General features: G+C 39.7%; 1 protein-coding gene across 1 annotated transcript in view; it reads right to left on the bottom strand.

The window, feature by feature from the left end:
* The window catches only part of rimbp2a (RIMS binding protein 2a), a 210,510-nt gene that overhangs the window by 75,878 nt on the left and 111,100 nt on the right, over positions 1-23,532 (bottom strand). Inside the window, exon 3 of the mRNA XM_060935983.1 lies at positions 15,035-15,118. Within this exon, the coding sequence (XP_060791966.1) occupies positions 15,035-15,118 (84 nt within the window). The remainder of the gene's footprint in view (positions 1-15,034; positions 15,119-23,532) is intronic.

Genomic DNA, 23,532 nt, shown 5'->3' with positions numbered 1-23,532 from the left:
TCTGTGTGAACATCCTAGCTCAGCAGTTTTTTAAAATTAGTCCATCTGGCACTAATGGCCATGCCACAGCCAAAGTCACTGAGATCACATTTTTGAGATCGGATGAAGGAGATTCTGGCTCTTTTCAGTCTGCCCTCACCAATAAGTACCAACTCTTTTTCCATTTTATTCTAAACTAGGTCTAGATATTTTGAGCAGTCAGAACAGGTTTTCCAAATTAAAGATGTAATGTGTTATTGGACAGACTGTGAATCAACATCAAACATCACTGTTACCCTGACTAGGATAAAATGCTTACTGAAAATGAACGAATTCATGATGAACAAACATCTGCAGAGAGAAACAGTAATTGGGACTGACACTGTGAGCTGATCTTTAGCTCCAGGTGTGGCCCTCATTCCTGCAGCTCCACTCAACCGTGCACACAATCATAGAGAAATGAAGGTCTTTTCCTCACACAGAGGCAGGGCACATGTGAGGTACAGGGTTCAGGCGGAAGAAAGTTTTGCACTTTACAGTGAAAAGGGTACAGGAACCAAAGGGCAAGATGAAGAAAATGAGAATCCAAAAGAGCTTTAAAGGTCTTTGTTATTCCTTAGTGTACCTGAAACTCATCTCTAGTCATTGTGTTACTCTAAAATTAAGTATATACAGTATTCTTTTATTAATTTTTTTAAAGTGTCTTTTTTAACCTCTCTAATTCACCCACTAGTCATTAATATTCATAAAGCAGACTTCATTAATATTCATTAGTTTGCTAAGAACCTTCTCCACGAACAGGCCTTTTTAAAATCCGTTTTCTGCTTGAGAAATGAGCAGTTGGGAGAGCGCCTGGAGGAAACAGCATCACCAAAAATGAGTTTTAACCAGAGATGATGGAGAGATTTCAGTGTCTGTGGAACAGATATACAATTTATTGTTTTGTTATTGTTCGCTGTTTGTACGTGTCAGTATTTTCATTTCATAAATTGAACTGAGGGCGGCACGGTGGTGTAGTGGTTAGCGCTGTCGCCTCACAGCAAGAAGGTCCGGGTTCGAGCCCCATGGCCGGCGAGGGCCTTTCTGTGCGGAGTTTGCATGTTCTCCCTGTGTCCGTGTGGGTTTCCTCCGGGTGCTCCGGTTTCCCCCACAGTCCAAAGACATGCAGGTTAGGTTAACTGGTGACTCTAAATTGACCATAGGTGTGAATGTGAATGGTTGTCTGTGTCTATGTATCAGCCCTGTGATGACCTGGCGACTTGTCCAGGGTGTACCCCGCCTTTCGCCCGTAGTCAGCTGGGATAGGCTCCAGTTTGCCTGCGACCCTGTAGAATAGGATAAAGCGGCTAGAGATAATGAGATGAGATGAGATGGGAAATTGAACTGAGTGTAGGTGTGCCGAACACGATTCACACTCCTTGAGTCAGTGAATCTAGACTGAGAGTCGTTCTTCTCTCAAGCTAATCATTTGAGTCAGTCAGTTTATAGAGTCCAGTACAAGTTGATTCAGTCACACCTGGCAATTTCCAGCATTTCATTGGAACGCAAGCAGTGGAAATAAGTAAGAAATAACACACAACAGCAATGATGATTCATTATTTTACACTACCTGGCTGTTTATTGCCTGCTTTAGACAGCAGTGTGATCTGGCTGAATGAATCATTTAATGGAAGAGATTCAAATGACATGTTACTGAAAAGACAAAAAAAAATCTATCTATATATACTTTTGTTCAGCTATTTGTACTTTTGTTTAGCTATCTACTAGTAGTTATTGCCCGTGAACCTGATATTCTCTGAATGATGCTCTTCACAGGGGCTGTGTTGGGCACTGTGTCCTGTCAAAATGGCGTAAATCGCACCACACGTCGCCTCAGTGTTGTAGACTCAGCCCTAGCAGAAGTCTCTGGTGAGGAGCGCTGATTGCAAGGTCCCGTACAATCAAAACTGTCAGACGAGTCGGGAAGGGGATTCCACGCTGAGGCTGCATGCAGTGTGTTAGTGTGAGCATGTAGCCTATGGGAAATGATAGTGTATTGGATTAGCAGTGTGTTAGCATGAGCATGTAACCTATGGGAAATGAATACTGTGTTGGATTAGCACTAATCTGATGTTTTAGAAAATCGAAAATGTTGTCTTGGGCCCCTCTGGGGTGTCACCAATCCATGTGCAAAGTATGGAGTCCAGCCATGTCGATTTGTATAGGTGAACAGAGAGACAGAAAGACAGACAGTGTTCCTTTAGTATGCTCACTAGAGTGCTGTGTCCATCATCCCAAATCACAGACTATTGCCCTAAACAGTGATGGAAAATAGTGCACCATCAGCTGTTCCTCTATGTCAGGGGTGGGCAATAATTTTTTCCATGGGGCCACATGAGAAACAGAAAATTTTGTGGAGAGCCGGACCAAAAGCCTGAACTAAATTCTGCATAATATTAATTGTATTTCTTTATATAAATAACATTGTTTTTACAAGCTGCTAAGACTGGTAAGAGTATGGAAAAAAACGAGGTTGCCTTACAAAAAATGTAATTTATTCAATCAAATTTCCCAAAACAATGGTTAACAAAATGTGAACATTTGTACCATTTTTTTTCAGTCGCATTCACCCCAAAACACAATCACAATATTGTCTTTCTACTCCAAATATCAAGCAAGATACATCATATTATAATAATGATGTCCACATTTGTAGTCTAATCACCTCATTTGGTGTTTTTCAGTTTTTTATTTGTTCAGTGAGAGAAATCTAGTCTCTGTTGGTCTTTAACGAGTGCATCAAAGTCAGGTTGAATGTCTGAGGTGGAGATGCAAAGCACAGCTGACAGATGATCATCAGTCGATTCGGTGTAGGAATCAGATCTACAGATCGGCTCGGGCTCCGGCGCCTGCTGGTGACGTCACACTATGTGATTGGCTGGACCGTTTGAAGGATGACATACAAGTTTGTGGTTGGTCTGGACAAATTACGGAAGTAGTTATCGCGGGATTAGGTTTCGGGGGATTTCATGTCATGTTCGTGTCACGCACATTGCGTTTTTGTTGAACACAACTTCAAAATAAAAGCAATGCACATTCAGTTTATGCATGGGGTAAAATTAGAAAATACGTTTATTTTGTAATTTCTAATTGACCTTACGCGGGCCGGTCAGAATGAACCAAAGGGCCGGATGCGGCCCCCGGGCCGTAAAATGCCCAGGTCTGCTCTATGTAGTGGAGGAGCTTCTATATAGCTATTTGCGATTGATCACGATGATCCAATTTTTCTTGCATGATAAGATACATGTTGTATCAAAACCTAGCCATGCCCCAATATCAATATTTCCAATATAAATTCAGCCTGCAAATTCACATGTCCCTCAGAGATGCCAGAAACACAAGAAATCTCATCACATAGACCTCACTTCCAGAGGGTCCAAATTGCTGATTTGGAAGTAAAAACACAACCTCCTTTGTTTCAAACATCACACAGATCCCTACTGTCTTGTTATCTACTCCAAGGCAATTTACAACCCTGGGAAAATGCTGAAACGCACAAGAAATTTACATTAAAACCCAGCCTTTCTGATGCCTGCCTTCAAGACAAGATGGTTTACAATCCCAAGCTGACTTCCTCTGTCATGGAGCCTCACAAAAAAAAACTAAGAACAAAGAAAGATTTTATTGTTATTAATGAAATGGCCGGCGGCACGGTGGTGTAGTGGTTAGTAGGGTGCATTAGTTGCCCTCACTTTCATAAAATCTGATGCATTTTTGTTTGGGTGTTCCTTTTCACCAATAAAGACATCCTGTAAAAATTTTTGACCATATTCAAAAGTCTAATGGTGGCACCATGAGGTTCATTTTTTGCCAAAAAACGCTTATTTTATGTTTTCGCATAAGGTTTGAATCACAATGTTGGACTCCATTTATTGATTTCTTGTGACCCAGAGATCATGTTAAGAACCTCTGCAAGGGATTGAGAAGCATTAATGTGATTCATAATACATTTGTATTGTTTAAAAGTAGTTGAACAATGATTCAATGAACAGCTAAAACTCAAACTGTGCTTGATAATATATTTAGAATATGTACTAAAAATGTGTATCTAAGATATTTGGTATACTCTATAAAGTGCCATAATGTTTCATGAAAAGTGATCGAAATTTTGTCATAAAAGTCATAAAATAGCAGCTTTTTCCATAACTTTGAGCTCCTGGTGCCACCATTAAACTTTTGAATTTTGTCAAAATATTTCACCCAGTGTGTTTTCTTACCAAAAGGAACATAAAAACAAAAATGCATCATGATCAGAGGAATTTTTCATTTTTAGGGGGCAACTGCTGCACCCTAGTGGTTAGCGCTGTCACCTCACAGCAAGAAGGTCCGGGTTCAAGCCCCGTGGCCGGCGAGGGCCTTTCTGTGCGGAGTTTGCATGTTCTCCCTGTGTCCGCGTGGGTTTCCTCCGGGTGCTCTGGTTTCCCCCACAGTCCAAAGACATGCAGGTTAGGTTAACTGGTGACTCTAAATTGACCGTAGGTGTGAATGGTTGTCTGTGTCTATGCGTCAGCCCTATGATGACCTGGCGACTTTTCCAGGGTGTACCCCGCCTTTCGCCCGTAGTCAGCTGGGATAGGCTCCAGCTTGCCTGCGACCCTGTAGAAGGATAAAGCGGCTAGAGATAATGAGATAATGATCTTTACCTCAGTGAACATTTACCTGAACTGAAGCAATGAAACATTCTTGCACATGCACGCACGCACACACACGCGTGCACACACACACACACACACACCACAAGATCAACACATACTAGGACAAAGAAAATGTTCCTTAGTAATAGAAAAGGTGTTTAAGAATCAGACCAATGTGTATTATTCATCTCAGTGTTCACCTAAAGATTATAACAATCAGTATTTCCATCCATGTGAATGTATTCTGCCTATTTTTACTCTAATAAATATGTTTATGCCAAATAACTAATAATTCGTGAGTAGATAGAAATTCTTTAAATGTGCTTGATGTTATTGTGAAGCTCTGACTCTTGCCAGTTTAAATCTGATATGTAATTTGCATTAATATGTGCATATACATGAGTTTTATTTTTAAATAATAATAATAATAATAATAATAATAATAATAAATCACACATCCCCAGACCATCTCCCAAGAGATGAGGTCAAAAGCCCATTGGCCAGACTGCTATTTTGCATAATTAAATATGCATGAATAGCTCACAACAAAACTGTCATGCATGCTCAAAACTCTGAGTTCTTTGTTCTTTTCCATCTTTATATGAATCTCCACTCTGCAAATGCACCGCCTCCAGTTGCAACAGGATTCATCATTCAAGAAACTTTGAGGTTTTTGTTTTATGAAGCCCTGCCGACCAGTTCTATGAACCCCAACTCTGCAACCTCACTACTTCCATCTGCAACCATCAAGATTCACTCTACAAGAAATTTTAGCTACAAGACCTATGGAACTCCTAAAACCTCAAGAAGACTTTAAAAGAGATACACAGAACCTTTATTTTTAAATATATTTCTGAGTGGATAGTATCTTCATTCCTGACTCTTGTATGCTGCATAAATGGGAATAAAAAATATATTTTTGAGAGTTAAAATCGACTGCAAAGTTGGCATTCAAGCTGCCCTGCTGAGCCAGCCAGCCCTGAGTGCGTGACGTCACAGCAGGAACCGGTTTTAAGCCAGAGGCCTTTGACAGCTATAGACCAAAGCCAGACTTGGCAGGCGAGAGTGGTTGCAATGGCCTCTTCATTCAGATTTATTGGAGATTCTTCATATTCCTCAGGTAGTACAGTAATACATCTGACTGTGATAGTCCTGAAATTGGAGTGTATGTACATGCTACTGCTATACACGTAGAACCATATCAGTTCGAACCATCAGAAAGCGAATCCGATAGTAACACGTTGGCCACAGAGGCCCCCTCCTTACGAAATAAAGCCAGAGAACAAAGCCGTCTAGAGAATTGGATGGAATTGAACTGACAGTCTCATGTGACTCTCATTAAAACAGGATAGGCGTTATAACTTACCGTATGCAACATACATGCACATGCATGCATTTTCACTGATAAAATGTAAAAGGCTAATTAAATAATCAGATGAACTGAGACAATTACATTCTGAAGCAAATTAAATAATCTTATACTGGTAACTTAAATACACAATACAAGTTACATGCATTAATCTAAATGCAGGTAAACAACGAGTGTTATTACGGTATGTAACCAAATGAGAGTCGCATCTTGCCCGTCTGTGTTCTCACTTCTTGAAGGCCGATCTTGTGGCCGACTGTGTTGAAAAAATCTGACTTTCAGTTCTTTGTTCATTTGCTTCTTCCACATAAGGGCGAGATATCTGGAGATCTCTGACGATGGAGAAATCTGACGACTGGTCCACTCATTCTCCATTTTCTCCATACTGAGTACTCCGCCATAACTGCTCAGCTCACACTCCAGGAGAACTGGTGCAACTGAACTTACTTTCCTTTTCTTGTAGTTTTCTTTTCCTTTAATTGTTGGTATTGCACCCTCTTTCAATATGGGCTTATAGCCAACGCTCCTCAACAGATCAAATGTTTCATACCAGTCATCAGTAAAATGTGCCTGTGAATTTCTCACAAAACACATCCAAATCTTTGCAGCATAATGCAAGAATAAGAATGCAACATAAATCCACCTTCTGTCATGTTGCTGCACCCGCCAGCAACACATCTAGGTGGCATGGCGATAAATTAGTTCAAAACGGAGGATCGACATTACAGTGAGCTCTGTGTTTTAGTATAGCGGAAATGGCGATGAGACCGATAGTCTTCCTGCTGTGACGTCACAGATGTCAAGGTCATTCACTCAGACCGCTACCTATATCCATCATTTTAATCATAAAAATTACTATATTAGATTTATTGTTAAGGCTTAAAACTATTCCTTTGCTATTCTTGAGGTCTCAAGGCATTTATAAACAAAAAGTGAGGTCATGGTTCTGCGTATCTCCTTTAAACACTCCAGCCACTTGAATACTTTTGAAAGCTTCTACCACAAACTCTTCTTCAAAGCAGCACAAGATGTGCCAGAGGAAATGCACAAGTAACAAACTTCCCTGCAATCATTTTGATAACTGAGGTGCTTTCTGTTGTTTTCTCTGTAAGTTCCTCTGCAAAAGGTGTTATTCTGTTTAAATCTCCCGCTACTGTGCTGTGTTGGGTCTCAAACATCTAACCAGTTAAGACAGTAACTCAGTCTTATGATAATATTAAACTTCAATCATTTCATTTTCACAATCCATCTGTTCATTTCATATTTCTGTATATGTGATTATTAGTGTTTGTGCCTTAATTGTTTTGTAGTTTTAGGAATAAAGGTTGTCTGTGTTATAAAGAGGTGGCACAGTGGTGTCGTGGTTAGCACTGTCGCCTCACAGCAAGAAGGTCCTGTGAGTTCAAGCCCAGCAGCCAACAAGGGCCTTTCTGTGTGGAGTCTGCATGTTCTCCCTGTGCCTGCGTGGGTTTCCTCCAAGTGCGCCGGTTTCCCCCACAGTCCAAAGACATGCAGGTTAGGCTAATTGGTAGCTCTAAATTGACTGTAGGTGTGAATGTGAATGGTTGTTTGTCTTTGTGTGTTAGCCTGGCGACTTGTCCAGGGTGTACCCCACCTCTCGCCCATAGTCAGCTGGGATAGGCTCCAGCTTGCCTGTGACCCTGTACAGGATAAGCAGCTACAGATAATAGATGGATGTGTTATAAAGATTTGTGACTTGGTGTTTGTCTTTCCTCCTGATTTCAGTCCCAGGATTGCTTGCTTTTCATTACCTAAACCTTTAACTGAATTAATCTCTTCCCTAAGTCACAACAGAACTCTTTTTGACTATTCAGTAAGAAGAGTTTCGCGATGGTCTTATTAAAGACACCTATTTGTGACTAATTTTGACCTAATTATGACCTATTATGACTGAATAATTCCCATTCAGATTATGTAATAATTCTGTGTTACTATTTATTTTCCCCTTTAATTTGAGCTCAAAATCCTGACAATATAGATCAAGTTCATAATTGAAATAGCATGAAGTGATGGTAATTTTGGCTCTTCTGGCTAAGGGAAGTATATGATGTTTCAGTGCTACAGTATATCTAATCATAAATATGGCCAAAGAGAACACTACTGTTCTGTATGGACAAGAAACAAAGGCCTTATTTGGTTTAATTAATAAAATGTTTTCATGTAATTAATAAAAGCAACAACAAACATCAGTATGACCCAGACCAGGATGACAATTAATTTATTTACACTTACAGACAACACAGACTTGGTGGGGGGGAAGGCTTCTTGGGAAGCATTTTGATAAAATTACACATACAAAAAAAAAAGAGTTCCACTCATGTGTGAATGACATCAGTAATGGTGTGTAAAAAAAATAGCGAGAGCTTTTATCGCTGCTGAACTGAAAAACAGGTGAAAAAACAGGGGGAAAATGTAATTACCTAATATAGGACATTTAATAACCTCAAATGAAAACAATAACATCAAAGTCTTGAGTGAGCAGCTGCATGGTTGGTCCCTCAGCATGGTAAATCACTGCCTCATTATTCCTCTCTGTGAGATTTGTACTTCATGTAGGAGGCCAAGCATCAGACTTCTGCAAGTTTGTACTGTACCACTAAAACAGAATCCAATAAAACAGTGTTGGATGTGTGTACATACTGTATGCAGCTCAGCTCCTATTATTTCGTTCAAGCAACATCTGGACCTGGGGGTCAGAGTCAATTTCGGCTTAGGACACAGCTACATTTTCAAACGCCTTTAAAATGTTGTAAAATGTACAGATAATTCATTTCTTTAGATGCTCAATGCTTCCTCCTGATCAGAAGGTTGGGAATTTACTGCTATGTCAGATAATGTCCCTGAGCCTCAAGGGTTCGTTTGTGTCCTGTTTGAATGTCCTTTCAAAGTCATTGAATAAATGTAAACTGTAAAATGCAGAAATATTAACTTGTCATATTAGCATGTTATTATTACATATCCCTGAACGTGTGGTTGTAAACCCTTAATGTAATCAAAGTATAATCAACATATAATGCCGTAGAGACTACTGAAATTAGCCAAATTATCTGCTAAATCAAAGACAATTTCAAGTTTGGAATGAATAAAAGTATCCTGAAATAGATTTAATAAACCTATATTAGGCATGTAATGACTCACCCAATTCACGATTCAATTCGAGTCACAATATTGGTTTCACGATTCAATTTTCCCACAATATTTTTGAAAAAAAAATATATGAAGAAAAAAGCTCCATCCATTATCTGTAACCGCTTATCCTGTGCAGAGTTGCAGGTAAACTGGAGCCTATCCCAGCTGACTATGGGTGAGAGGCAGGGTACAGCCTGGACAAGTCACAGATCATCACAGGGCTGACACATAGAGACAAACAACCATTCACACTCACATCTACTGTCAATTTAGAACCACCAGTTAACCGAACCTGCATGTCTTTGGACTATGGGGGAAACCAGAGCACCCAGAGGAAACCCATGCAGACCAGTGGCGGCTGGTAGTCTTTCAAACAGGGGAGGCTGGTCGTTACGATATTTCCAGATTTTAAAAGAAAAAACACATCAATTTTGCCCATACTCTTGCCTCTGATCTGACTGATTGTTGGCAGGGTCACAAACTGTGAAATAACAGGTTCTTTTGGCCCATTAGCCTACTGTCCAATATACATGATGGTGGTGTTGGGGGGGGGGTTATATTTTAATATTTTATATTTTAAAATTGTGGCATGTTGTTTAAAAATTGACCTCGGCTGTGTTTTTGTTTAAAAATGTTTTCCAAATTGTAGCTGTGTTTAATTCATATCCAGAAAAACATGTATTCCAATATAATATACTCAGCATAAACATTTTAAATAGATTCTATATTTTTGGTCCATCCATGACATATTACTAAAGTAGCCTATTTACTGTTGTTGATGTGGGTCACTTGCTGTTAGCCAATTCACTTTCTCGTACCAGGAGAGCTGAAAGGAACGAGTATTATTCCCTACCTTTTTCACCAAGTCAATTTGAGGCGTTGGTCTACCCTGCTCTTTAATTTTAATTTTTTCCTCGAAAGGAAGACTGGCAAATGGCTTCGCCAAAATTAAATCAGCAATGCTTGGCATCCGTGCGCAGCTTTCTTGCTAGCTGACTAGCCCCCTCAAGTTCAAGTTCAGTCACTCAAACGAAATTTCTGGAACTAAGATAGCAAACTTGACAACACTATATTTACACTTTATTTACAATGAAAATATATACAAACTAAAAAAGCTGGTAGAAACCGTATGTAATGAATGAAATCGAAATGTAAGCTGAGCTCTTACAATACACCACAGCACTTGCGAATCCGCATGGGACTGAACTGATGTTGCCAGATACTGCTGACGTTATCCAGCCCAAAATATGTTCAAAACCCGCCAAAAAGCACTTAAAACCGCCCAATCTGGCAACACTGTACCGCTCCCTGTCTATAGTTGAAACGAGCTGTCAATCAAAGAAAATATCTGGCCGCTTTCACCAATCACCAGTCTCCTCGCGGAAACTGCCATGTCCCTTCCATGTGAGGCTCGGAGTCCGTAGGCGGGCGTTTTCTCAGTATTTGTCCAATAACCGTCTTGCATTCTGAGATTGAAAAGCACATCGCTCCCAAATGCTGTTGAAGTCCATTGAGGCTGGGAGTCCGTGAGACTCCGTGGGCGGGCATTTTCGCAGTATTTGTCCAATAATCATCTTACATTTTGAGATTGACAAGCACAAAGCTCCCAATCCACTGAGGCTGGGCTGCATCACGCTGTCACGAGGGGGAAAAACTCACGCACACATTAGGCGAACTGGGGAAAGTTATAACGGAATGATTTCGCACTGTAGTGGGTTGAGCACATATATTTCTATGATTCTGGATCTGAAATAGCAATGTTATAAGGTCAGCTATAACATAAGCCTAGCGCAATTCATCCTACACGATGTTCGTCATTTTTAGAGGAGGCTGAGCCTCCCTCGTTGTCTTAGAGCAATCGCCTGTGATGCAGACATGGGGAGAACATGCAAACTCCACACAGAAAAGGCCCCTGTCAGGCACTGGGCTCGAACCCAGAACCTTCTTGCTGTGAGGCGACAGTGCTAACCACTACACCACCATGCCGCCTTGAAGAAAAGTTTATTACAAAAAATGAAACATTTCCTTTCCTATTCTTTATCAACTTAAACATATGTTAAATTTAAATAAGAAACTTTTGTTTCATTTTCTTAATCGCCAACAATAATTATTTGCTCACATTTGTAAACACTGGAGTAAAATATAATAGCCTATTAACTAAAATATTCCATTTATTAAAAATGAAAAAAGTTAATAACATATAGACCTTTTCTTAATAAACCTTTATGAACATTTGTACTACCTGCATTTGTTTTGCCTTTCTTTAGCTTTTGGCAGTCTCTAAAAAGAGAGCTCTGATTTCTTGTTAAATCTATTTGTACAGCCAGTCATACAACAGCACTTTCCCATTTTAGATCTAGATTTTTTGTTTTTTCACAGAGCTGTATTAGAGCTATGTTACTTCTACCTAGGTTGAAGTACTGTGCATTCCTGCTATTTTATGTTCTTGTGCCCTCTGCTGTCTAAACAACACACTTAGAGCAAGGAAAAACTAAGACATTTCGCAGCCTGATAATAATCGTGATTAATAGCTTTATTTAATCGATTCGAATCCTTATAAATTTGTATTACGATTTATCGTCACATGATATATCGTTACATTTAGTAGAATAATATTAACATCAGAAATATTAGATACTTTGGTCTTGCCGAGATTGCAGTTTTCTGCAGTGATCTGGCAACATTGCTATTATACTGGACATTTACTCCAGTATAATGTTTTTGTGAGATGTTTGGAATAAATGACCAAGAGTTTATGTGAGGACACTTTGTCCACAGAGGCTGGCTCATATTACATAACAATAAATTCCCAGAGTCCTCTCTGCCACAACAACCCTGATATCCAGTGTGCCATCTTTAATCCATGCTGTTGTCCTGTCCATGTCCGCTTCTAAGCCATCTCAGAGTTATGAAGGGGATTAAATAAAATTACAACGACAAATCTGGGGCCCTGATATTTTAGGGCATTATGATGAGTGTATTTGTGACTAGAGAATAACTGGAGAGTAACTGCTTTCTAGTTTAACCAATTCTTAATGTGTCTCTGCAAACAGGCACTAAGGAACTTCAATTTACTGTCAATAATTTAGCACATAACAGCTCTTTAACCTCTAGTAAATTAGCTATTTTGTTGCTGATTGACATGAGTGGGATTTCAGTTTCATAATCTTGATTTACATCTTCAAATTTCATTGATTCATTTAACAGCAAACAAACGTGTCAGAATAAATAACATTAAAAAGAAAAGCCATGGACTTCAAATAGCACTCGGACGGGTGCTGTACCTAAAGCAGACTGCAGACACATTTGATGAATGGAATGATCAGCACACCAAAATAAGCTCCCAATGAGAAGTTTATTACCAAATGACATATCAGGTCTTAGGAGACTGAGGTAGAGACTGCGGTCTGAGAAAAAGTCAAGAGACTTGGTAATAAACTTTCACTGAGAGCTTATTTTGGTGTGTGAATCATTGCATTCATCAAAAGAATATAAACACCAACATTAGCTAAGTTACAGTGCCCAGCATAAATGAGTACACCCCCTTTGAAAAGTAACATTTTAAACAATATCTCAATGAACACAAACAATTTCCAAAATGTTGACAAGACAAAGTTGAATAGAACATCTGTTTAACTTATAACGTGAAAGTAAGGTTAATAATACAACTTAGATTACACATTTTTCAGTTTTACTCAAATTAGGGCGGTGCAAAAATGAGTACACCCCACAACAAAAACTACTACATCTAGTACTTTGTATGGCCTCCATGATTTTTAATGACAGCACCAAGTCTTCTAGGCATGGAATGAACAAGTTGGCGACATTTTGCAACAGCAATCTTTTTCCATTCTTCAACAATGACCTCTTTTAGTGACTGGATGCTGGATGGAGAGTGATGCTCAACTTGTCTCTTCAGAATTCTCCAAAGAAAATAATTTCTTTACACCACAAAGGTGAAGGTTACAAGAAGATCAGCAAAGCTTTACTTATCAGTCAAAATACTGTAGCAAAAGTGGTACAAAAATTTAAGAAAGATGGAACTGCAACCATCTCACAGAGACATCCAGGTTGTTCACGGAAGTTAACACCTCGACAGGAGCGTCTTCTGATGAGAAGGGTTGAAGAAAATCGGCATGCAAGTTCACTGCAGTTATCTAAAGAAGTAGAAAGCCAAACTGGGGTGACTATTTCCTGTGACGCAATACGGCGTACACTGCAGAGGAATGGCATGCATAGATGCCGTCCACAAAAGAAGCCTCTCCTAAAGCCCAGGCACACAAAAGCCTGCCTAGAGTTTGCCAGGGCCCATGCTGACAAAGATGAAGACTACTGGGACTCTATACTCTGGAGTGATGAGACCAAGATAAATGTTTTTGGAACTGATGGCTTCAAAACTGTATGGCGTTGCAAAGGTGAGGAACACAAAGAAAAATGCATGGTGCCTACAGTGAAACATGGTGATGGCAGTGTCCTTATGTGGGGCTGCATGAGTGCTGCTGGTGTCGGGGAGCTGCATTTCATTGATGGCATCATGAATTCACAGATGCATTGCTCTATACTGAAAGAGCAGATGCTACCATCACTCCGTGCCCTTGGTCGTCGTGCACTTTTCCAACATGACTAAACACACATCTAAGGCCACTGTTGGATTTCTGAAGAAGAACAGGGTGAAAGTGATTCAGTGGCCAAGTATGTCTCCTGATCTGAACCCAATCGAACACCTATGGGGAATTCTGAAGAGACAAGTTGAGCATCACTCTCCATCCAGCATCCAGTCACTAAAAGAGGTCATTGTTGAAGAATGGAAAAAGATTGATGTTGCAAAATGTCGCCAACTTGTTCATTCCATGCCTAGAAGGCTTGGTGCTGTCATTAAAAATCATGGAAGCCATACAAAGTACTAGATGTAGTAATTTTTGTTGTGGGGTGTACTCATTTTTGCACCACCCTAATTTGAGTAAAACTGAAAAAATGTGTAATCTAAGTTTATATTATTAACCTTACTTTCCCCTTATAAGTTAAACAGATGTTGTATTAAACTTTGTCTTGTCAACATTTTGGAAATTGTTTGTGTTCATTGAGATATTGTTTAAAATGTTACTTTTCAAAGGGGGTGGACTCATTTATGCTGAGCACTGTAGTTACAGTAGGTTAGCATGCATAGGGAAGCCATGGCCTAATGGTTCAAGAAGCAGCTTTGGGACCAAAAGGTTGCCGGTTCGATTTCCTTTACCAGTAGGAATGGCTGAAGTGCCCTTGAACAAAGCACCTAACCCCCAACTGCTCCCCAGGCTACTCTGGGTATGTTGTACGTCACTCTGGATAAGAGTGTCTGCTAAATGCCATTAACGTAATGTTGATTCTGCAATTAAAAGTTTCCAGACATTGCATTGATCTCTAATTTTGGATGATTTTCACAACAATTTAACAGCCAAAATTGTCACATTTACACTAAGAGTTCCCAGGTCTTATCAAGAACACTAAAGAGACTACAGTTGAACATAAAGGTAATGTTTACCTTTCATGATGACAAGCTGATTATCCAATGGTGGACCTTTTTTTAAAGTAATCTACTTGCAGAACAGTCTCAGTACACCAAATTTCAGCTCAACTAAGAGATGGTTATTTGAAAGTAACTGCCTACTGAGCATGCAATTCAAGTATTATATGAAAACATGCAAGCTATTATGAGCACAAGAAGAAGAAGGTTCTTCTTGCTTGACCCCTAATGAGCCTTGTCACATGTTCCTGCAACACAACCTGCTGCTCTGGTTTGTCTGATGGGGACCACACCTCCACACAGACATTTGAGAAGAAAACTGAAAGCAATGTGGAGAAATGGTGAGCTGATTAAACTTACTAAACTCTGACATGCTGAGATCTTGTTCTTCACCTCCTTCTCAAGAAGCTGACACCTCTTCCTCCTCTCACTCACTTCTGTTTCCTGTTGGGGAAAAAACACGCAACAACATCTCACTCTTTAAAATCGGGTTCTTTAGTTTTGCCTTCAAGCAGCATCCGTAAACTCGTCCCTTTTTAAACAGTTGACTAAAGCAGTATAAGAATGAATTTACAACATTTTACAACATTTTTACAGTGAAAATAAAATTAAAGTGCATTTTTAAATGCACTTTTGTACACACACCTGGCTTCCTAAAAGTGTGTTGTGTAATTCAATTTATACCATTTGGGTTAAAGAAAGTCAACGTGGACATTTTATTACCACTCACTCTTGTTCCTTTAATCAGCTGACATGCAGCTTGGACTGAATTTGTGAGTCAGTTTGGACAAAAGCATCAGGTGAGGGAATAAACTGAGAGAATAAACTTCCAGTTTCTACATTACCTGCCTATTGACTATCTGCTGATGGTGGTGAAGTGGGATTTAGCCCTCAATTCAGTTCTACCTAAAGAGATCAGTGGAGCAGTGTTTGAGTCCTTTAGTGTGTTTAGCTCTCTCACCTCCTCATTTGTCATCTCTTCTCAAACAGATCAGGTCCTAAAGCTTCAACTTTCATGCTAATACAGCTAACTACCCGTAGCTGAGCTGAGTCTCTGCTGTAACTGGGTTGTGTAGTTGCTTTGCATTCTGAGACTCTGAGTCCAAATGTTTGGACACCTACACTGGATTTCTCATTTCATATGATATTGAAAATTACTGGAAAATTGAATGAGAAAAGATTTCAGGAGCTAACAGCAGAGCCTGAGTATAATCTCATCTCATCTCATCTCATCTCATCTCATCTCATCTCATCTCATCTCATCTCATCTCATCTCATCTCATTATCTCTAGCCGCTTTATCCTTCTACAGGGTTGCAGGCAAGCTGGAGCCTATCCCAGCTGACTACGGGCGAAAGGCGGGGTACACCCTGGACAAGTCACCAGGTCATCACAGGGCAGCCTGAGTATCACTTATTTTTTAAATTGTTAAAAGTTTTTCTCCTATACTACTGTAACTGTACTAACAATGTCCTCCTGTGACATCAGCATGGCTTCCAACCACTAACTTCTCAGTGGATTAACAAAAATACAGCACCAACCAGTACAGTACAGTACATTAGCATCAGAATCCCAACACATATCACAGTCTCCATTTTATATCCCATTTTATTTACTGGGCCTTAAAGAACACAAAAAAAATCAACATGCACAATTGACTCATGACTGAGATGTAATACTGTGTTGGCTTTGTAGTGGATAAAGCCTTCAGAGCTCATAACATGGGAAGCTTTACAGCGATCACCGATTGTGTGTGTGTGTGTGTGTGTGTGTGTGTGTGTGTGTGTGTGTGATGTTGCTATAGAAACCTCTTCAGGTGGAAACAATAGGCATGAGAGCAAACAGCTGGGCTGATGTTTACTTACAGTTTTTCTAGCTTACGGCTACAGACTGAAATCATGCACATTTACTCAAGCATGAGCTGGGCTGTGTGGAAATACTCACAACTGCAGACTAAACACACCATTCTAAACAGATTCAGTCAGGCGATATGTTAAAATTCATTTTTTAAAAAAAAGATCAATGAATGAATGAATAAATTAATTAATTAATTTTTAAAAATGGGGAAAAATTAATTTGTGTATTTTTTATGCAATTGTTTTTGCCCATTGTCTAAAGGTGCCAACAATTCTTACACATTTTAAACAGAAAATGCAATTGTTTAAATATGTAAATGAAGAGTTTGGTTCCGTTTAAAAAAAAATCAAGTTCCTGCCAAAATAAGTTTGGAATTTGATCACTATTCAAAGTTCCACAAGAAGACAGAGTCATCTATATCCCCCGCCCTATATACCAACTATATACCAAGTTTCAAGATATTATTTGTCAAATTTTTCAAGTTCTGCTGCAGGAAACCAACCCTACCTCTTTACACTGACCTTAGCAGCCCATGGCATAAGCCCACCGGACCTTTGGTCCAGGTGAGGTAAAAATTTAAATTTCTCACATTTCTTAGTATCAAAAGGCGCATATACATTACTTAATCAACACATATACCAACTTTCAAGACCATACCACTCATAGTTTTCAAGTTCTGCTCCGGAAACAAAACCTACCCCTAAGACTAACCTGAGAGACTAAGTCTGAAATTGTTTCCATGGAAGCATGAAAAATTAAAATCTCAAGTTTCTTAGTATGAAAAGGCACATCTACATAAACCTTGTTAACATGTATACCAAGTTTCAAATCCATATCATGAATAGTTTGGGATATATGCTCCGGAAACAAACATTGCTCTGAGAAACTAAGTCAAAATCTATATTTTATGTAAAAATTTGAAAAATACTTTTTTTTTCAAAAATCCAAAATAGCAGAAGGCACCAGTGCACATGTTGCTTAATATGGATACAAAGTTTCATGAAGATATCTTCAGTAGTTTTAAAGATATGCCCCAGAAACGAAAACGTGACCGGACTGATGGACAGCCAGCCAGAGGGAACCCGTTTCTATATCATAATACAGGGGGCTGCAAAAGTAGGTATATAGTAAGGATTATTCCAGTATTACCAGTATTATAATAGTGGTGCTAGGTTTCATTTAGTAATGCTAACGTTTTGTGCGAACGTTTTGGTTTTCATTGCTGTATACCTACTTTTGCAGCCCCCTGTATAATAATAATAATAATAATAATAATAGTCGATTTTATGCAAAACGCAATATCCACCACAATCTCTGCATTGTATATCCCCTTTCTTTCCAAACCACAACAAACGCTACTACTGATTTTCAGCAGAATGCAATATCTCCGCTTGACCAATCATAGCGTTCCGCTCGGATTCCACTCCACTCAACAATCACAACCATTCAAATATGGAAACAGTAACAACAGCTCCCACTGATTGGCAGCATCTCAGAGACTCTCCATCTTTTAGTGAGATTTTGAATGAAATAAATTAATAATTTTGATGTACTCAAAAATTTCTTATCTTAATGTTTTATATCATTATTCTAGTAGAGAATGTGATCCAGGCAGCATGGTGGTGTAGTGGTTAGCGCTGTCGCCTCACAGCAAGAAGGTCCTGGGTTCGAGTCCCGTGGCTGGTGAGGGCCTTTCTGTGCGGAGTTTGCATGTTCTCCCCGTGGCCGCGTGGGTTTCCTCCGGGTGCTCCGGTTTCCCCCACAGTCCAAAGACATGCAGGTTAGGTTAACTGGTGACTCTAAATTGACCGTAGGTGTGAGTGTGAATGGTTGTCTGTGTCTATGTGGCAGCCCTGTGATGACCTGGCGACTTGTCCAGGGTGTACCCCACCTTTCGCCCATAGTCAGCTGGGATAGGCTCCAGCTTGCCTGCGACCCTGTAGAACAGAATAAAGTGGCTAGAGATAATGAGATTATGTGTGTATATATATATATATATATAGAGAGAGAGAGAGAGGTACTGCCTAAAAGCAGAGCTCCCGATGAGTGTAAAATGTGTTAGTAAATAATCCCACATTCATTTTTAAAAAGCAAATTAAAAATAAGTGCTGGATAAAAATCCATCTATCTTATGTAAATAAAGATGCAGATTCCATTGACCAGTGGTCAAGTGTTTGAGATACGTCACCTTGCACTTAGGATCGGGTTCCCTGTGGTCGCAAAATCCATCAAAAATCAGGTTGATGCTTTACCATATTCTCTTAAGTATGAATCTTCACTATGAATTTAACTGTACATGCTGTACAAATTATCCAAACTTTTAAATTTATTGTTCAGAATAAAAGGTTTGTCCTTTAAAAAAAAGTTTCCATTTAAACATCTGGCTGGGCCTATTAACATTTCTCAGAGCTGTGTGTGTAAAATAGATTGGGGCTTGTAGACAACAACATGAATGTAATTTGGGAAAATTTGTGGTGCAGTATAAGAGATGGTCCAAGTTCAGAGGCTGTCATGTGTAGATCAACTTTACTTCTTGTTTCGAGTTGTATTTCACAAACAAAATAATTGCTTTTATTGATGCAGTGGATTTATAGCATTTTTGTGTGGGAAACCATGTCATAGATATATTGCAATTTAGAAAAAAAAATAATTAGTTTTTTATTAAAAATTTTAAAAATCAAAATCTAGATTTGCACTTTAATGTTATTATAACCTCACAGTGTTATATTAAAGTTTCAAACAGAAAATTGTGATAGTTATGCTACCAATTCTTTGGCAAATAATTTTTTCTCAAGTTTATTACAGTGGATTTATAGCATTTTGGAACCAAACGCTTCAATTAGTTTCTCATATTAATCATCTGGAAAATTGGAATTATTGTATGTATTTTTTTATAATTCAAATGTTGCACATTTTCTCAAAGGGGCATCAATACATGTAGAGTTGAATATACTGTATGTGCATGTTTGTTAATGTGGTTGATGATTGTACAGTGGTGCTTGAAAGTTTGTGAACCCTTCAGAAATGTTCTATATTTCTGCATAAATATGACCTAAAACATCATCAGATTTTCACACAAGTCCTAAAAGTAGATAAAGAGAACCCAGTTAAACAAATGAGACAAAAAAAGATTATACTTGGTCATTTATTTATTTATTGAGAAAAATGATCCAATATTACATATCTGTGAGTGGTAAAAGTATATGAATCTCTAGGATTAGCAGTTAATTTGAAGGTGATATTAGAGTCAGGTGTTTTCAATCAATAGGATGACAATCAGGTGTGAGTGGGCACCCTGTTTTATTTAAAGAACAGGGATCTATCAAAGTCTGATCTTAACAACATGTTTGTGGAAGTGTATCATGGCACGATCAAAGGAGATTTCTGAGAACCTCAGAAAAAGCATTGTTGATGCTCATCAGTCTGGAAAAGGCTACAAAACCATCTCTAAAGAGTTTGGACTCCACCAATCCAGTCAGACAGATTGTGTACAAATGGAGGAAATTCAAGACCATTGTTACCCTCCCCAAGAGTGGTCGACCAACAAAGATCACTCCAAGAGCAAGGCGTGTAATAGTCAGCGAGGTCACAAAGGACCCCAGGGTAACTTCTAAGCAACTGAAGGCCTCTCTCACATTGGCTAATGTTAATGCTCATGAGTCCACCATCAGGAGAACACTGAACAACAATGGTGTGCATGGCAGGGTTGCAAGGAGAAAGCCACTGCTCTCCAAAAAGAACATTGCTGCTCGTCTGCAGTTTGTTTTGCTGCATCTGGGCCAGGACAGCTTGCCATCATTGATGGAACAATGAATTCTGAATTATACCAGCGAATTCTAAAGGAAAATGTCAGGACATCTGTCCATGAACTGAATGTCAAGAGAAGGTGGGTAATGCAGCAAGACAACAATCCTAAGCACACAAGTCGTTCTACTAAAGAATGGTTAAAGAAGAATAAAGTTAATGTTTTGGAATGGCCAAGTCAAAGTCCTGACCTTAATCCAATAGAAATGTTGTGGAAAGACCAGAAGTGAGCAGTTCATGTGAGGAAACCCACCAACATCCCAGAGTTGAAGCTGTTCTGTACGGAGGAATGGGCTAAAATTCCTCCAAGCCAGTGTGCAGGACTGATCAACAGTTACTGGAAATGTTTAGTTGCAGTTATTGCTGCACAAGGGGGGTCACACCAGATATTGAAAGCAAAGGTTCACATACTTTTGCCACTCACAGATATGTAATATTGGATTATTTTCCTCAATGAATAAATGGCCAAGTATAATATTTTTGTCTCATTTGTTTACTGTAACTGGGTTCTCTTTATCTACTTTTAGGACTTGTGTGAAAATCTGATGATGTTTTAGGTCATATTTATGCAGAAATATAAAAAATTCTAAAGGGTTCACAAACTTAAGCACCACTGTGATTGGATCATTTAGTGGGTAGATTTTTGCTCAAGGAACACTGCAGGCATTAGGATTAGTCAGAAGTGTCTTGTCTACATTCGCCCTGAACTTTAGCGAGAGTCTCTGGAGAGTGAGAGGAGACTCTACACGAAGATGGCATGAGATTTGGAAACAGACATGCAGCATGTCTTCCTTTCTCAGAAGCTCCATCTGAGCTCAGCCGAGCGAGGATGAGAGCAACAGGAGAGGAGGAGGGAGGAGGAGGGTGGAAATGAGAATGAGGGAGATCCAGAAAAGAGCTGCCATCAGCGCCGGCCGCCTCCACTACTGTCTGAAACATCACGCCCACATGAGGCGACAGAAAATACACAAGAAAGTCAACTTTTTCTGCAAGTCTAGAGTTTTGCCCCACCTTTTCCAACTTGCTCTCAGACAGTTTCACTCTCACATTAACATCACGATTTAACCTTAAAGTGTCCCTGAAATAAAAAATTGGTCTTTCAAAGTTTTTTGGACCAGTTAAGGATGGAAATGAATATAAATATATTCTTCGGATTTAGCAATGTGTTCCAAACAGATACAAATAGAGATACAAATAGGAGATGTGCAATTTTATACAAAGCTTGCCAGGAAGGGCAAAGTAGATTGGGACTCTGCCATAGGAAGCGACATAAAGATTATTACTTTCTTCTGATGCAATCTCAAACAAGAAGTACACAGTAATAAAGCTTGCATGACAAACAAAGTTCATGTTCATTAATATAAACATGCGGCACGTCGTACTAACTGCCTAGTCAGGATCATTGCGGTTTACATTAGGCTACTAGTTTATACTGATGTGTTTATTTAAAATGTTTAGATTTTGAGAAATTTAACCACTTAAACTTGTTCAAAAATATGACTGATGTCAGAGAAATTTTCTGCCTCATAAGGATGCAACTAAATATGAATACTTTTGGATTGAACAGATAATATGCTATAAATGAATACAAATAAAGATACAAATAGGAGGTGCACTATTAACTAACTAAAGGTTCAGAGGTATCCCATAGGACAGGGGTCCCCAACCTTTTCAGCACTAGGGACCGGTTTGGTTCAGCATTGTTTTGCTGCGGCCCGGTGTGTGTGTGTGTGGGGTGGGGGCGTGGTCTCACACGCGCGAGCTGGGGGGCGGGGTGTCTACGTTTAGCAGACACTGGGAGAATGCATTTAGCTGACGCTTTTACAAATTAGAATAATTGATTATTTGAATTGGAGGACAATTTTGGTGATCGTTTTGGTTCCATATCTGGTGTTGTGCATGCGTTAAAAGTAGCGAACTTCAGCTATGAACAGTAAGTAAAACTGAATCAGGAACATAAACTTGAACGACAAAATTGAACTAGGAACATGAAAACAACATGCACAACACAATAGGAATAGGTGTTGAAACAAATTAAAGGCCTAATTTTATTATGGCATAAGCCGATTAAATTTTAATGTGAGCCCTGTGCTTGTTTCCCTGCAGCTAGAATGTCCCATCTGGGGGTGATGTTGGACAGTGACACTCTTAATGTATTTGAAATATCCAATCGGTTTCTCAGTTTTGTTTTGGTCACTGTCATTGCGGAAAACCCGGCCTCGCAAAGATAAGTAGTTGGGAAGGGCAGCAACGTTTTGAGCGCTTTTACGGCTATTTCCGGATATTCCCGTTTGGCGTTTACCCAGAACGCAGGCAGAGAGTTTGTTTGGTCAAATTTAGTCTTAAGACCACCGTCATTTGCCAGCTCGATCAGCTGCGCTTCCTCCTGAACGGACAGGTGGTCAGGAATTCTTGCAAATGGATTGCGGATCCATTCATTCTTATCACGCGGATCTCGGGAGGCTGGGAAGTAGCGGTCGAATTCTTTCGACAGCCCAACGAGATGGTCACGAACCAACTGTGATAGAGCTGGCGCTGGCTCCGTTTCCCCCAATAGCCCCACTAATAAATGAAACATGTCAAATACACCCTTGTCTACGCGACGCCCCCACTGATCCAGCTTTGCTTTAAATGCAGCGACTTTGTCTGCTACTTTAAAGACAGTCGTCATTCTCCCCTGAAGTGTCAGGTTGAGCTCATTAAGCAAAGCAAAAATGTCACAGAGGTAGGCGAGTTTTGACACCCAGTGTTCATCACTGAAATGCGCAGCCAGATCAGACTGTTTTCCTGCCAGAAATGCCTGCAGAGGCTCTCTCAACTCGAACACTCTGGCCAGTGACTTCCCCCTCGACAGCCACCTGACCTCTGCGTGCAAGAGAAGGCGTTTGTGCTCTGCATTCATTTCTTCGCAGAGCTGCTCAAACAACCGGGTGTTGAGTGCGTGTGCTTTGATGAAGTTGACCATTTTAACGACATCGTTCAATACAGCATTCAACTCCGGTGACAATTTACGGCTGGCCAGCATTTCTCTGTGAATGACACAGTGTGTGTGTTCGCAGTCAGGTGCAACCTCGCTCAGCCTCGCAGTGAAACCAGACAGCCACCCAGTCATCGCCGCAGCCCCATCAGTACATACACCGATGCAGAAGGACCAGTCTAATTTCCCTGACACGTAACCATCCAACGCCCGAAACAACT

Source organism: Neoarius graeffei, chromosome 12, assembly GCF_027579695.1.
Source record: "Neoarius graeffei isolate fNeoGra1 chromosome 12, fNeoGra1.pri, whole genome shotgun sequence".
NCBI classification, from domain to species: domain Eukaryota; kingdom Metazoa; phylum Chordata; class Actinopteri; order Siluriformes; family Ariidae; genus Neoarius; species Neoarius graeffei.
The sequence above is the reverse complement of the archived record's forward strand: the minus strand, read 5'-3'. Positions and strand labels throughout refer to the sequence as shown.